At 42.8% G+C, this 15588-nt stretch overlaps 1 protein-coding gene across 3 annotated transcripts in view; it reads left to right on the plus strand.

Annotated features, from left to right (window-relative positions):
* CASK (calcium/calmodulin dependent serine protein kinase) overlaps positions 1-15588 on the plus strand; it is a 328238-nt gene that overhangs the window by 144003 nt on the left and 168647 nt on the right. For 2 of the 3 annotated variants that reach the window (XM_085896794.1, XM_085896793.1), the window contains exons 7-13: positions 7893-8068; positions 8362-8484; positions 9312-9395; positions 9482-9575; positions 9765-9785; positions 10033-10154; positions 10647-10724. In XM_085896794.1, coding sequence (XP_085752920.1) covers positions 7893-8068; positions 8362-8484; positions 9312-9395; positions 9482-9575; positions 9765-9785; positions 10033-10154; positions 10647-10724 — 698 coding nt within the window. The remainder of the gene's footprint in view (positions 1-7892; positions 8069-8361; positions 8485-9311; positions 9396-9481; positions 9576-9764; positions 9786-10032; positions 10155-10646; positions 10725-15588) is intronic. The other variant, XM_085896792.1, reaches the window with a different exon arrangement.

A 15588-nucleotide genomic window follows, 5' to 3' on the forward strand; every position in this document is an offset into this window, starting at 1 on the left:
GCAAAATCGAAGATCTTTCAAGTATATTGGTCAGTCGATATTATTATTCTGTCTGTTTGTCGCCTATGGGGCACAATTCCAAACCAATCGTCATGAAACTTTACCAAGCTGCAGAGCAGGGGTTCCCAACCTTTTTTTTTTTTACTGGGGTACCATTTCACATGTTTGTGGTCCCACCGAGTACCACTGTACCAAAATTCACCTAAAATAGTGTTTATTTGCGATACAGATACGACAATGGGGAGTTAAACAAAACTAACAATTCACAACTATGACATTGAGCAATCTGATCTGAACAAAAGAATGATACAGTCAGTACCTATTTGATTACGTAAAATGTCCAGTCAATGGGATGGTTGAGCCTGCTTCTTGCTCACAAGCAGGTCGATGTCAGGCTTTGTTTTGGATAAAGCGCACCGAACATCATGTTCAACATCCAGTAGGGATCTTTGTTTTGTTTTTCGAATAACGACTGACGAGAACCCAGCTTCACACAGCCATGTAGATGGGAATACTGTGAGCGAATGAACAGCCAGGGCAGCTAGCTAAGGGTAAGACCCCAACATTCCACACCAGAAGTCCGCAAGATTCATCTCGTCAAACTGATCTCGGGCTGTGGAGTCGTTCTGGAGATCAATCGAGCTTTCCTGCAGTCCTGTTCCAGGTGGCAAATCCAATGCATTCATGCGAAATGGGTTGCGAATCCTTTTCAGATCCAGTTCCTTGAGATCCGGAAAATAGGAATTTAATTCCTCATCCAAATAAGCGAGGTGATCTTTTACCAGTTGTATGAACTTCCTTGGGGGATTCTTTTCACGCTTCTGAAGAATATCGACGTGCAAGAAAACATGACCACCACTCCCGCTTCGACATTCGTCTTCCACAGACGGAGTTTTTCCTGAAATCCCTTGACCTTGTCTATGAAGTCAATGATAGCCAGTCCCCTGAAGAGACTTGTTCAGGGCGTTTAACTGAAAGAAAATGTCGACCAAATAAGCCAGGTGCAATGCCCAGTCGGGGTCGTTCAAGCAGCGACGAAATCGACAGTCTTTGGTTTTCCATCTTTTTCGAAGAATTCACGAAGCTCAGCTCGCAGTTCAAACACGCGCTCCACCATATTTCCACGGGATAACCATCTCACCTCAGTGTGGAATAAGAGAACTTTATGGTCGGAGTCGAAATCCTTGCAAAGTTTCTTGAAAAGTCGCGAATTGAGAGCCTGGGATTTCACATGGTTCACAATTTTGATCATGGTTGAGAGAACATCAGTCAATGGCTTGGGGAGCGCCTTGGCTGCGAGTGCGTGGCGGTGGATCGTACAGTGTAGGCCGCGCACTTCAGGAGCAACTGCCTTCACAAGCGTTTGGAAACCTGATCTGCACCCCAACATAGTTGGAGCACCATCTGTAGTACAGCCTTTCAGATCAACCCATGACAGCCCAACTTGATCAAAGACGGAAGACACCACTTCGAAAATGTCCTTTGCTTTCGTTGTGGTTTTAAGCGGGCGCCAAAATAGTATTTCATCCTTGAACTTGGTTTATGCACGTACCGAACGAACGCTAACAGTTGGGCACAATTTGCCACGTCAGTTGACTCATCCAATTGCATAGAAAATCCGCATGGAGATACCTTGATTTCTGCCACCACCTGGTCACGAATATTGGTTGACATTTCTTCAATGCGCCTCTGAACTGTGGTGTTTGACAACGAAAGAGAATTGAGCTTCTTGGCGCTTTGTTCTCCCAGCACGAGACGTACTATATCCTTTGTGGCGGGAAGGATGAGGCTTTCACCGACGGTGTGAGGTTTTTTTCTGTTCTGCAATTCGCAGTGCAACTAAGTAGGATGCCTTTACGGCTGCCGTAGACTACTGTTGGAAACTGCCGCTGCCGTCGAAGCGTGCGTGCTCTTTTCATGGCATTTTCCTTCCGACGAAAAAAATCATGGTCCTTGTCGCTGTGTTCAGGATGAACAGAATCAAAATGGCACTTCAATAGACTTGGCTTCATAGATTGATTGCCAAGAACTTTTCCACAAATCACACGCTGTGGAGCTTCTAATTTACCTTTTTGGATGGAAGTGAAGCCTAACTTGAGATAACTCTCCGAATATTTTCGCATTGACATGATGCTGGTGAACGATAACGGTAACAATAAGCCGGGCAATAAGCAATGATAACAGTGTGGCGTGTAGAGACAAAACGAATAATAAGACTTGTGCACAATGGCCGATAACAAACATCTGTCAGTGTACAGCCGCTTTCGATATAAATTTAATTATTGTGCACAAGCTGCATGAGAGAGAAGTAAAATAAAAACTGCGTTTAAAAAAAAACCAGCACGCTGCCGCGTACCACCGAGAAAGTCCAAAATGTACCACCTGTGGTACGCGTACCACAGGTTGGGAACCCCTGCTGTAGAGGTAGTCTCAACTGAGAAGCCCATTTATTTTGAGGTCAAAGGTCATCTTAAGGTCAAATTTCTAAAATCTTTTTTTTTTCATCTGATTGACTTGCAATATGCAAATCTTGTTCAAATTTCGTCACTGGATTGGAAACCAACTATTTTTGAAGTCAAAAGGTCAAAGGTAAACTCAAGGTCAAATTTGTAAAATCAATTTTTATCTGAAAAAACATCAATTTTCATCCGATTGACTTGTAAAATTATACAGCAATTGCATAGTACATTACTGAATGGGGAATCCAACTATTTTTGAGATCAAAAGGTCCAAGGTCAACTCAAGGTCAAACTTCTAAAATCATCCCTTTTCAACTGAAAAATTGTCAATTTATACCCTATTAACTTGAAAATTGAACAGGATTTGCATAGTCCATCACTAAATTGGGAAAGCAACTATTTTTGAGGTCAAAAGGTCAAACTTCTGAAATCATCAATTTCAATCTGAAAAATAATCAATTTTTATCCAATTGACCTGAGCTTTGATTAAGATCGTCATTTTTAATCTCAATGAAATGGACAATTTTATGTATCCATGGCAATCTTTGGAGCAGGGGTGGGTTTTGCAAGTTTCATGCTCTGCATGATGTCTTTTTATTGTTTTGTTTGTTTGTTTGTTTGTTTGTCTGTGTACAGGATATCTCAAAACGTGGATGGATCTGTATGAAATTTTGTGGACAGGTTAGGTGTGTGTGACAAGGACGAACTGATTATATTTTGGTGAAGTTCCAGATTCGGATCCAGCTTCTATAATTACCTTTGCATTCTGCGAAAGGTTATGTTTTGGTCGCTGTGTATTTATTTATTTGTGAATATGTGTGTTTGTTTGTTATTCGCATAACTCAGAAAGTATTAAACCGAATTGCATGAAATTTGGTGGGATGATTCATGAGTATCCAAGGACGATTTGATTAGATTTTGGGAGCGATCGGGTCAAAGGTCAAGGTCAAGGTCATGAAAAGGTCAAAAACACTCTTTTGAGCATAACTTCCTTCATAATACAGCTATCGACATGCAACCACCGCCATATTGTTCCATGACGAGATAGCTTTCGGATATGTAGTGTCGGATTTGACGTTGCATCATCGGAAGTGCATCTAAATGACGTCACAAGATGGCGTAAATTTTCAATTTTCGATCTCATCAGTTTTGATCATACCGTTTTGTAAGACTTACCTTAAGGACGTCACACACCAAAGTTGACTTCGATCAGACTGACCGTTATGACGTCATTGACGTTTGAACATGACGTTTTTCAATTGTGGCTAAAATGTCCTGATATTTTACATTCAAATATCTATATAATTTATAAAGCAAAGTCTCCCAAATGCAGGCATTAGGATCAGTACCAAATATCTGTTTATTTATGTACAGGTTTTGCCAATTAACTCTGTAGTCAAGGTCAAGGTCACACTCAAGGTCAACATATACTTGTAGGCATAGCTTCAGATCTAATAGAGCTATTGACATGAAACCAACGTTAAAACGTTCAGTGAACTACGAGCTTTCAGAATGGTAGTCCCCGATTGGACGTGACGTCCCCGGAAGTGCGTCAAAATGACGTCAAAAGATGACGTCATTTTTCAACTTTTTAAATTTTTCAGTGTTTATCATTCCATTTTGTTGGACTTCCTTCAAGGAGGTTACACACCAAATTTGACGTCAATCGGACTGAAGGTTGTGACGTCGTGGACGTTTTAAAATGACGTTTTTCAAATGTGCCCGGAAAAAAGTTGCGGCGGCGAAGGTATGCGCTCTACCGAGTGCCCGTTCTAGTTTTTTATGTGATTCTTCAACATTGAGTTAGAACCAAAAACGATATATAGCACGATATCTCAAAAAGTTGTGGACGAATTTGGATGAAACTTGGTGAACATGTTGGGTGTGTCACAAGGAAGAATTGATTCAATTTTGGTGAAGATCCGGATCCGATCATCTTTTTAAGTGATTCTTCACCATTGAGAGATCAGGCTGAAAACGGTATAGTACTGTTATGTGTGGCATGATATTTCAAAAATGTCCTGGGCCAGATATGTTCTCATGGATCAGGCATTACATCGAGGAGGTATGCACTCTACCTAGTGCCCTTCTCATTACCTCCTCGGGCGTAGGAGGCAGTTGCCTCCTATGTTACCTCCTGAGGCAGACGAGGCAGTTGCCTCGTCGCTCATTTCCTGAAATATGATCTGGCGAGAGCCCTCTGGCCATCTGAGCTCCCTGGGGAGTAAACTATCAAAGCTACCCGGCAGTGCTCTGAATACTCTTATCTCCACTCCTCTCACAATACCGAAATAGGACAGTTCACCTCTTTTTTCCTCATTGCTTTTGGACCTCTGGCTACGCCCTTGACCTCTGCCACCGAAGGTGAAAGATGTAGTGTCCGGAGGGCAGCGGGACTCGGACAGTCGTGAGGATTCTCGAACACTGTTTATTGCCCGTCCAGATGCACACTACTACAGACTACCCAGGCTCCACAGACTACACAGGCTACAGCCACGCCTCAGGCGGCGTGCACTCCTATATCCCGTGCAAGCACGTGACCACTCCAAAACCACTCCTCCACGCCTCCACCACGCTCCCCGCATCACGCCCTGCACCCGCAGGCCCACTACACCACAAAAGATGTTATGTTTTCACCCCTCTCTGTTTTTGATTTTTTAAATCAAAGATTTTTGAAGTATATTGGTCAGCCGATTTTGTTATTCTGTCAGTCTGTGTCTGTCTGTCTATCACCTACAGGTCACAAATTAAAACCGATCGTCACGAAACTTGACCAAGTTGTAGAGGTAGTCTCAACTGAGAAGCCTGCTGATTTTGAGGTCTAAGGTCAAAGGTCATCTTGAGGTCACATTTCTAAAATTGGCATTTTTCATCCGATTGACTTGAAATGTGACCAATATTTGCATATTGTGTCAATTAATTGAGAAACCAGGTTTTTAAGGTCAAAGATCAACTCAAGGTCAAACTTCTAAAATGAATTTTCAACTGAAAAATCATCAATATACATCCTCTTCACTTGAAAATTAAGCAGCAATGGCACAGTGCATCACTGATTTTGGAAACCAAGTATTTTTGAGGTCAAAGGTAAATTCAAGGTCAAACTTCTAAAATCATCAATTTCAATCTGAAAAATAATCAATTTTCATCCGATTCACCTGAGTTTTGATTGTCAATTTTAATCTTAACTAGTACGTGCCCATACGTGCAAAAAAAAAACTTCCAAACCGCGAGCCAGAAACAACAACCACACATGCCGTTCCTTCGCTCTCGCGTGCTCGTACTTGCGTGGCCCGGAAGTTCGCATATCGCAGTTATGATTGTTCGCAATTGAGTTTTAATGGCCAATTATTCAATTAGCGCCAACGTATTTTGCCTTTTCGCAATGTTATCGCAAGGAAAAACACAAAGAGAAGAGAAGAGAGAACCCCCCCCCCCCCCAAAAAAAAACAACAACTTTCAAACAACTACAAAGGCCGTTCCTTCGCTCTCGTAAACGACGACTGGATTCGGGCATTGTGTTTATCTATAAATGCACATAAGAAATCGAGAAATTATTAGAATACATGAAGTCATCACTCTCCGGAAATCCGTACGGTGTAACCCGTAATGGGGAACGCAGCTGAGAATCTCTTCCCCAATGGCCATGCCTACGCAGCAACGTGTCCTGTGATTGGTAACTAAATGGCGCATCGGCCACGCCTATGCAGCAACGTGTCCTGTCATTGGTTGGTAAATAAATGGCCATAACTTGGGAAGCACTTGTCGGATTAATATCAAACCTTGACAAGGCACACACTCAGGTCCCCAGCAATATAGCTGGCAAGTTTAAATCAGATCGGACTAGTGGTTGTCGAGAAACAGCGGTCACACACACACACACACACACACACACACACACACACCACACACACACGCACCACACACACACACACAAACACACACACACACACACACACACACACACAGCACACACACACACAAACACACACACACACACACACACACACACATACACACACACATACACATACACATACACATACACATACACATACACATACACATACACATACACAAACACATACACACACACAAACACACACACACACACACACACACACACACACACACACACACACACACACACACACACACACACACACATACACATACACATACACATACACATACACATACACACACACATTGCTGGAATTATAGATAGATGAAATGGACAATTTGATGCATCCATGGCAACCTTTGGAGGGGGGGATGGATTTTGCAAGTGTGCTCTGCACGGCGTCTTTTTCTTGTTTGTTTGTCTGTCTGTCTGTGTGCAGGATATCTCAAAAAGTTGTTGATGGATCCGGATGAAATTTGGTGGACAGGTTGGGTGTTTCACAAGGACTAATTGATTAGATTTTGGTGAAGATCCGGATTCGGGTCTGACTACTATAATTTTTTAAGTGATCCTTCACTATTGAGAGAAAGAGCCAAAAAATTATATCGAGCACGATATCTCAAAAAGTTGTCGACAGATTTAGATGAAACTTGATGGACATGTTGGCTGTGTGAAAAGGAAGAATTGATTCAATTTTGTGATGAAGATCTGAATCCGATAATTTTTATAGTGATTCTTCACCATCGAGAGATAGTGCTAAATTAATACGAGTATATAGCACAATGTCTCAAAAAGTTATGGACGGATTCGGATGGAACTTGCTGGACAGGTTGGGTGTGCGACTACGATGAATTGATTTGATTTTGGTGAAGATCCGAATCCGGATCTGGATACGACAATTGTTTAATTCCTAGAATGATTCTTCACCATTGAGAGATAGGGCCAAAAACGATGTGTTGTATGTTGCATGATATTTCAAAAATGTATTGGGCATGATATGTTTTCATGGATCAGTCATTACGTCGCCGAGGTGTGTGCTCTATCGAGTGCCCTTCAAGTTTGGTACTGTTTTGTGTATTATTCCCTCCATGTTTTTGACTCGGTATTGCTTTTGAACTGTGTGGATCAATTTGTGCAAAAAGAGAATCCTCCTGATTTAGCAATTTCTGTTCTGTTCTTAAGTATGGCATCTTGGCTGCCAGGTAGCTATAATTTCTTGAAAGCGCAGCTGTGCCGCTGATGCTGTGCCCCTCTACCAGTGCACTGGTACTCATTTCACCAACCTCGGAAGGATGTCTGGCTGAGTCAAACCCACCTGGTGTTAATTCAGCAGCCAATGGGGCTCAAACTCAGGACCCAAGGATCCTAAGCCAGCCACCCTAACTGCTAAGCTAACACCAGGCGATTAAACAAGTGATACGAATAATTGCAAGCCCTTCTCTTTCCTAATTCCTCCAATTCCTCTTTTCCTTTTCCATTCCTCCTTCATTTTCACCTCCCCCCCACCCCCCTGACACCCCCACTTGTTTCAGGACGAGTGGGAACTCCACAGTTCATGGCTCCAGAAGTTGTGAAACGTGAACCTTATGGAAAGCCTGTGGATGTGTGGGGCTGTGGTGTCATGCTGTTCATCCTGCTTAGTGGCTGTCTTCCTTTCCATGGCACCAAGGAGCGCCTCTTTGAGGGCATTGCGCGTGCAAAGTACAAGGTCTGGTTTTTGAGAGTAGCATGTTTAAATTAGTGTTACTGGGACTAATATCTGTTCCAGAATTTTTCCATTGCACTCCTTTGTACGTTTCATAGTCGTCGATGTGTGTGCACTTTATTGCCTTGTGTTCATCCGTGACATTCTCGCTGCACAATGCAAGGTCTGATTTCCAGTTTTGGTGTTCCTGGCATTCAAACAAAGATGCATTTTATTTATTATGGCATGCATTTATAAATTAGTGAAACGGATCCTCAGATGCATGTGCCATAGAGAAAGATTGTTTGTCTTTTCAGATGAACCCCAGACAGTGGGATAATACATCCGAAAGTGCCAAGGATCTTGTGCGACGGATGCTGATGCTCGATCCCGCAGAGAGGATCACGGTTTATGAGGCCTTGAACCATCCTTGGCTCAAGGTTGGTGGGTTTCGATGGAAGAGTGGATGCCAGGGCAAAAGCCATTAAACCGGAGGATCCATTTCACAGCATTGGTCGTTGGTGAACGTTAAAGATCCCGCGGTGTCCTTCACGAAGATTAGGCGAGTTATCGCCGACACCCTGAACAGATTCCAAATTCCTGCCATAACTGATGTCTGGTAAGGCAATGGCAAACCACCCAGCATAACCCGTGTCAAGAAACTGCTTAGGCTGCATTGACGCTCTTTCAAGCATTTGATATATTGATGATGATGATGATGATGATGATGATTGGTATTCAGAATGTTATGATTTTGTAATCATGACTTTTCTCCTTTGAAATTTTCTCAACCGAATGTTGAGAGTTATGCTACCCACCCTGTGTCGAAATAACTATTTCAAGTTTTTTTTTTTTTTTAATTTATCTTGTTTGGTTCAAAAGTGTCAGTTGAGCTCTTTGTTTCTTCCCTTCCCCATCCAAACCTTCTTGCATATTTTTCTTTGATGTGCTTTGTGTCCCTTGTTGCTTGTTGGCACACATACTTTGACCCCACCCCATCACATCTTTCCTTTGTGCATCTCACACCCACCATTGTGTGTTTTTTTTGGTCCCCCCCCCCAAATTTACTAACCTGCATTCTCCCTGTTATTTATCCCATTTACACGTGCTTTCCTTCTACCAACGCTTCATTCTAATTTCCCACACGTACACCCTGTGCTTTCTTGTTTTCCTGTGCATGTGCTCCTTCTCCTTGGCTATCTCGTTCTGTTCCTGTTTCCTGCATGCTTCCTCGTCTTCTTCCCCGCTCTCCCCTGATTTCCGCCAGGAGCGTGAACGATATGCCTGCAAGATCCACCTTCCAGAAACAGTGGAGCAGCTCAGGAAGTTCAATGCGCGGAGGAAACTTAAGGTGTGAGAGGTTTTACACAGGAATCCATAGAGGAATTATTGCGCAAAAGTAGTCGGACGGGAATACACTTTTCTTCACTTCCACAGGGTGCTGTGCTTGCAGCTGTCGCAAGCCACAAATTCACCTCATTTTACAGTGACCCACCAGAAGGCCTGCCTGATTTCACTGATACTTCCACAGGTAACAACTTGAAGTTACAGCTTTCTTGTGCAGCTCTTCCTGATGAGGGAATGTATGATGGATGGATGTGAAGAGTGTGGTGGGGTAGATTGAAGGAGGTGAGAGTGTAACTTACATCTCGAGTGCGAGGGAAATCGGAAGAAAACGCTCAATTGTTTGCTTTCCTTGTACCTATTGCATGCTGCCCAGTTGGACTCCTTGCTGCAGAAAGTATGTACCTTTACACATCACCTTTCTTCGGCATTGCTCACCCTGTCTGTTCATTCATTCCCATTATTATCCCTGCCCCCTCCCTATGTGTTCTACTTTCAACGTCCTTCCGAAAAATTTCTGACACCCACCCCCCACCACCCACCACACATTTTGCACCCAATTTCACATTCTGGTGGCTTTTTCTGCCATGATGATGTGCTAAGGAAAGTGAAGGACATGCTTCATTGATAGTTCTGTTGTCCAGGGGCAGTGAGTCAAGTTCTGGACAGTTTGGAGGAGGTTCATGCGCTGACTGACTGCAATGAAAGGGATTTGGACTTTCTTCACCTGGTGTTTCAGGATTCTCACTTACATAGCCTCTTGGACGTAAGTATTGGTGGGGGTGGATTCGAGGGTAAAGTGAATGGCTGAATATTCTTCTCAGCAACACCGAGCATTCAAGAAGGAATCAGTTAGACCACGAAATTAACATCACTCACGATGTTTGTTTGGGGAGAGAGAAAATGGAAATTGCATGAAGCATTTAACTTGGTCTTCCCTCACTCTCTGTCTGTGGTTCAAAGGTGCTTTCTTGCTCCATGATTTGCATTTTCAACTTTTGTCATCAGTCCTGTTGAGTTTGCCAAACCACCGCGGTTAATCATCTCCAAAGAGATCCGATTTGTGACAGAAATGTATTTATCCTCCACTCCCTCTCTCCCACACTGACCCTTTCATCATACCCATCCCGTTTTTTTTTCTGCCTAACCACATACTTCCCTATTATTCCTCCCCAACTCCTCGACCTCTTTGGCTCTTCTCCAGGCAAGCTTTCCAAGTAACTACTTCCCTTTATTCCCATGACTGTGTTCCATCCAGCTGTATGACAAGATAAACGCCAAGGCTTCTCCGCAAATCCGTAATCCAGTGAGCGACGCTGTGCAACGAGCCAAGGAGGTGAGACGTCAGTACAGCGGTGATTGTGTCATGTTTGTCATCATCAAATGCAACCACCACCAGCACTACCTTCAAATATTCTCCCGATGCATCATTCATTATTTTGTTTTATTTTCAAAACCAAAGCAGTTCTTTCATTGAACCGGTTATTTGATGTTTTATTTCAGTTTTATTGTGCAGGTTGTTTACAGAGAACCTTTTCATGCATGTGTTTGTGCTCATGTTTTATGGTGCAATAAAGCACATGGTGTCACAATGTTCTGCCACTGGGTGTACATTTTGCAGATCTGTTTCGTTGGTTGTATGTCGTAACATGCTCTTGGCTGTTGGTTACACTCACTTGTGTTTGAGCATTACGGCGAGGTTGTTTTGCACCCTCTGCTGATGTAATATGTTTACCTAGTTGGCTGGATTCTCCACTGTCTAATTCCTTCCTTTTTGTTTTTTTTCTTTCTTTTTTATGTCTGCCATGCAGTCTGGATAATGACTTGTTTTGTCTGGTTGGCTGACTTGCTTGCTGGGTTCATAACATTCTATAGCTTACCTCTTGCCTGTTGTCGTGCTTCTGTTTGATAGCTGTTTAATCCTATTTTAGCATTTCCTTTTCCTCTACCTTCCTAAATAGTACCTTGGTTATGTAACTATATGGTAAAGTGTCAGATTGAATAACAAGCTTCTTGTTTGCCATTGGTATGGAGTGATTAGCTGACTCTCATTCAAACAAGTTTGTGACTTTGCTGATGGACTCACACTCTGAGTGCATCACCGAAGCCTCGCTGTGCCTTTGAAAACACCAGCGGTACTCAGAAGTTATTCGAAAGCATAAAGTTCATTTTCACATCTCATGTTTTGCGTTATTTTCAAATGAGGAAGTCTATGAAATTTTATAAATTTATTTTGGGAATTAAGTTTTGTTTAAAAAAAAAAAAATCAGGTCATTTTTGTTGTCAATAAAAATTTAAATGTAGGACGGGAACAATAACAGCACGTGCTTCTGTTCTAATTTACGTAGTCTAGTTTAGTCTTTGCTCTCCGAAACATTTTGTGTTTTGCGGAACATTTCCGCTGTCCTGGCATTGATTACACTTCCCGACTGTTGCTCATACTGTCAACAGTCTGTGCAAAATGTTTGCTGGGTTGTCTTCCTCTTCCCCTCCCCCTTCTTTAAATTAGTCATCTGCTCACTATAAAGAAATGAGAAAATTTGATTGAATTTGCTTTCATGTTTAGAAAGGCTTTCTTTAAGTACATAAGAGTTAATATAAATGTTGCTCATTGAGGTTTAGTACAGAGAGATTGGTTAGTCATGAAAGTGAGATGGCAGGCTCACTTAATAGTTATTTTGTTTCAACATCGACACAAGAACAGTCAGGGGATTTACCAATGGCTGAGAGTATCTATGAAAGAGGTGATGAAGGGCTTTTGGACAAGATCCAAGTTAGAGTGGAGGAAGTTTAAAATAAAAAAACAGCTAGAAAAACTAAAACCCCAGGGGCCAGATCATAGTTTTGAGGGGAAGTGGCAGAGCAGGTAAGCGGGATGTTAGCCAACATCTTTAATGGCTCACTGGAGCCGGGACAAATACCGGAGGATTGGAGAGTAGCATATGTAACACCATTATTTAAGAAAGGACCAGAGAAGAATTGGGGAAGTATAGACCTGTTAGTTTGACTTCAGTTGAAGGGAAGGTGTTGGAAACGTTAATATAATAAGGGACCAGATGAGGAACAATTTAAAGTAGAATGGCACTCAGGAGAGAGCATACTTCTGCTCAGACTGAGCAGTTTACGTGTTGTATCCCACTGATAGGCCGGATCTGCATCCAGACCTGAACCAAAATCGAATCTGCTTGTTTTTGTCACATACCAACTCATCCATCTCGTTTTGTTCCAAGCAATCCTTAATTTTTTGAAATATCATGCTATACTAGTGCATAGTTTTTGGCCCCATATCTTCATGGTGAAAAATCACTTTAAAATGTTGTTTTAATTCTCCTATCTGGATTCGGATCTTCACCAAAATCGATTTCTTTTGTTGTGGTCACACACCCAACCTGTTCGCCAAGTTTCATCCAAATGCATCCTTGACTGAGTTATTGTGTGCTATATACAGTATATCGTTTTTGGTCCTATCTCTCAATGGTGAAAAATCACTTTTAACGTCATCTCTTCGAGCATGACCTAATAATATTGGTGTAGATGTCCTTCGATCAGTCCGTCCGTCCGTTGCGAAAATGACGATTTTCAAATTCTATCTCCTCCGCCATTTCCCAAGCGATCTTCAATTTGAGTGTGGCATATGGATCTATGGGACAATATCTAAATTTTGATCGGGCCGGATTTTCGATATTCGCTTTCGTTTTCGTGTCATGTGACTTGAAAGTTGGCAAAAAATGCGAAAATGACGATTTTCATGCGAAAATGACGATTTTCAAAATCTATCTCCTCCTACATTTCTCAAGCAATCTTGAATTTAATTGTGGCATATAAATCTAGGGGACAATATCTAAATTTTGTCAGGCCGGATTTTCGATATTCGCTTTCGTATCACGTGACTTCAAAGTTTGCAAAAACTGCCCTACTTTCAGGAGGCTATATATTTTCTCGCAGAGATGACCGTCACTCCCGCACGGGGGTAATTTTTTTAATTCTAGTATCCGGATCTTCACCAAAATCAAATCAATTTGTACTTTTCACACCTATCCACAAGCTTTTATCCAAATCCGTCGATAACTTTTGGAGATATCCTGCTCACAGACAGACAAACATCAGTGAAAACATAACCTCAATCCACATTCGGTGACTGACGTAATAAATACAAACTAATTAAAGGCAGTCAGCAGGGATTTACCAAAGGGAGGTCATTTTAAACTAATTTATTAGCTTTATATGAAGCAGTTTTTGATGAGCGAAGCGCAGTGGATGGTAGTGTAGAGTGGTGTATCCAGACTTTCCGAGAGCATTTGGTAAGGTACCACACAGGAAGCAAAGAGTGTTTGTGAATGGGAGTATGTCAGGCTGGAAGGTTACCTCAGAGATTACTAGTTGGGTACTAGTAATCTAGATTACTAGTAAACTAGATTACTAGTTGGGATTACTAGTTATTATGCACGAGCAAAAATACAACCCGTTGCTTTGCTGACGGGGGGGATGTGAAGGGGGAGAGAGAGAAGGGAGGTGGAGGGAAAGAGAGAGGGAGCAGAGAGAGAGGAGGCAGGAGGGAGGGGAGGCTGGGAAGGGGGGGGGGTGGGGAGAGCTATGTCTCACCAAACGTTGTTACATACTGCAGGAGTGAGGGATGAGAAAGAGAGAGAAAAAGAGGTGGAGGTGGGGTTAGTAAAGAGAATGATGTTATGCTTAATGACCAAACACACACACACACACACACACACACACACACACACACACACACACACACACACACACACACACACACACACACACACACACACGAAAATACTCATGTCAGAACAGTTGTACACATGACACCACAGAATTTGGAAAGTAATCTGCTGGCACATCTGCAAAAACTTTGACACCCCAGTTCCAGAAAATTTGTGGGAACATGAACCAGCATGGACTGAAAACATGGAAGTACTTACTGCTCACGTACGGCCTAATGATCACATCGAGCGTGAACATCCAAAACAAAGTATTGCGACCAAATATCATACTTGGGTACAAAAAAGAGAGAAGAAGGCAATGCTGATTGAGGTGTTATAACCAGTGAATTTGGACTAAACGTTCCAGAAATCAAGAAAACGACCAAACGCCAAGACCTCAAGAATGAAGTGAAAAGATCCTGGAAGCTGAAGAATGCCAAAGTCGTACTAATGATAGCTGGACCCACAGGAATGATGACAAAGAACCTCACAGAGATATTAAACATGGGGCAATACCCCTGGGCGCTCACCTGGTAGCGGCTGGATAAGTAAGATAACCAGGCAACCACTGGTAGGCATGGATGACCCACAAAGTATATAATGGAGCAGAAAGTGAATACCTATGGATTTTTTTATGCCATGAACAAACCTTGGTACATCATGGGTGATGAAGGTTGTGGTCAAATTTCATTGAAATTGTATGTGCAGTTTCTGAGAAGAAGTTGCAAGTATTTGTGGATGGACAGACGGACAGACGACGCGCCATCCCATAAGATCCCCGGAACTACATTACAGGTAAGCTAAAAACCATCCCTGGGAATATTATTACAAACGAACTGCAGTTGGAAGCTGTCCGGGGCTCAGCGATGGTCCTGAAGAGAGCCCTCGGCACAAAACTTTGAGAACAGAAAACTTCACAGCTTGGTCCATGAATCATGACCCCTTACCGAAATGAAGGTGGATGCTTTGAGCCTGCCTGGGGAGGACTCCATTCCACATTCTGAAACCCACATATGTAGTTACCAATCAACGACACACACACACACACACACACACACACACACACACACACACACACACACACACACACACACACACACACACACACACACACACACTTTGAGACCTGGGGCAGGAGCATTCAAAACCAACATCTCGTACATGCAGCGACCTTTCCACCCCACTGGTTGGCTCCACATCTGATTTGTACATGCTGCAGTCCCCTCAACAGCGGGGAAAGGTGGGGGACCACAGGTAGGGTTGGGATGGAGAGCGATAGAGGAGTAGAGAGAGGGGAGGGGTCGGAGAGGGAGAGAGGTGTCAGAAAGAGGGAGAGGGGGTGATGGATACAATATCCGGCATCCGGCAGATGATATCACATCCGGCAGATGTGACGCACAGTTTATCGTCCATCCGAGAGACAACACACACAGATGATGAATAATCCGGCCTGTGAAACACCAGGAGGACAGTTTAGAGCTG

Source organism: Eptatretus burgeri, chromosome 10 (assembly GCF_056783735.1).
Source record: "Eptatretus burgeri isolate ZD-2024b chromosome 10, Ebu_testis_v1, whole genome shotgun sequence".
In the NCBI taxonomy this organism is placed as follows: Eukaryota; Metazoa; Chordata; class Myxini; order Myxiniformes; family Myxinidae; genus Eptatretus; species Eptatretus burgeri.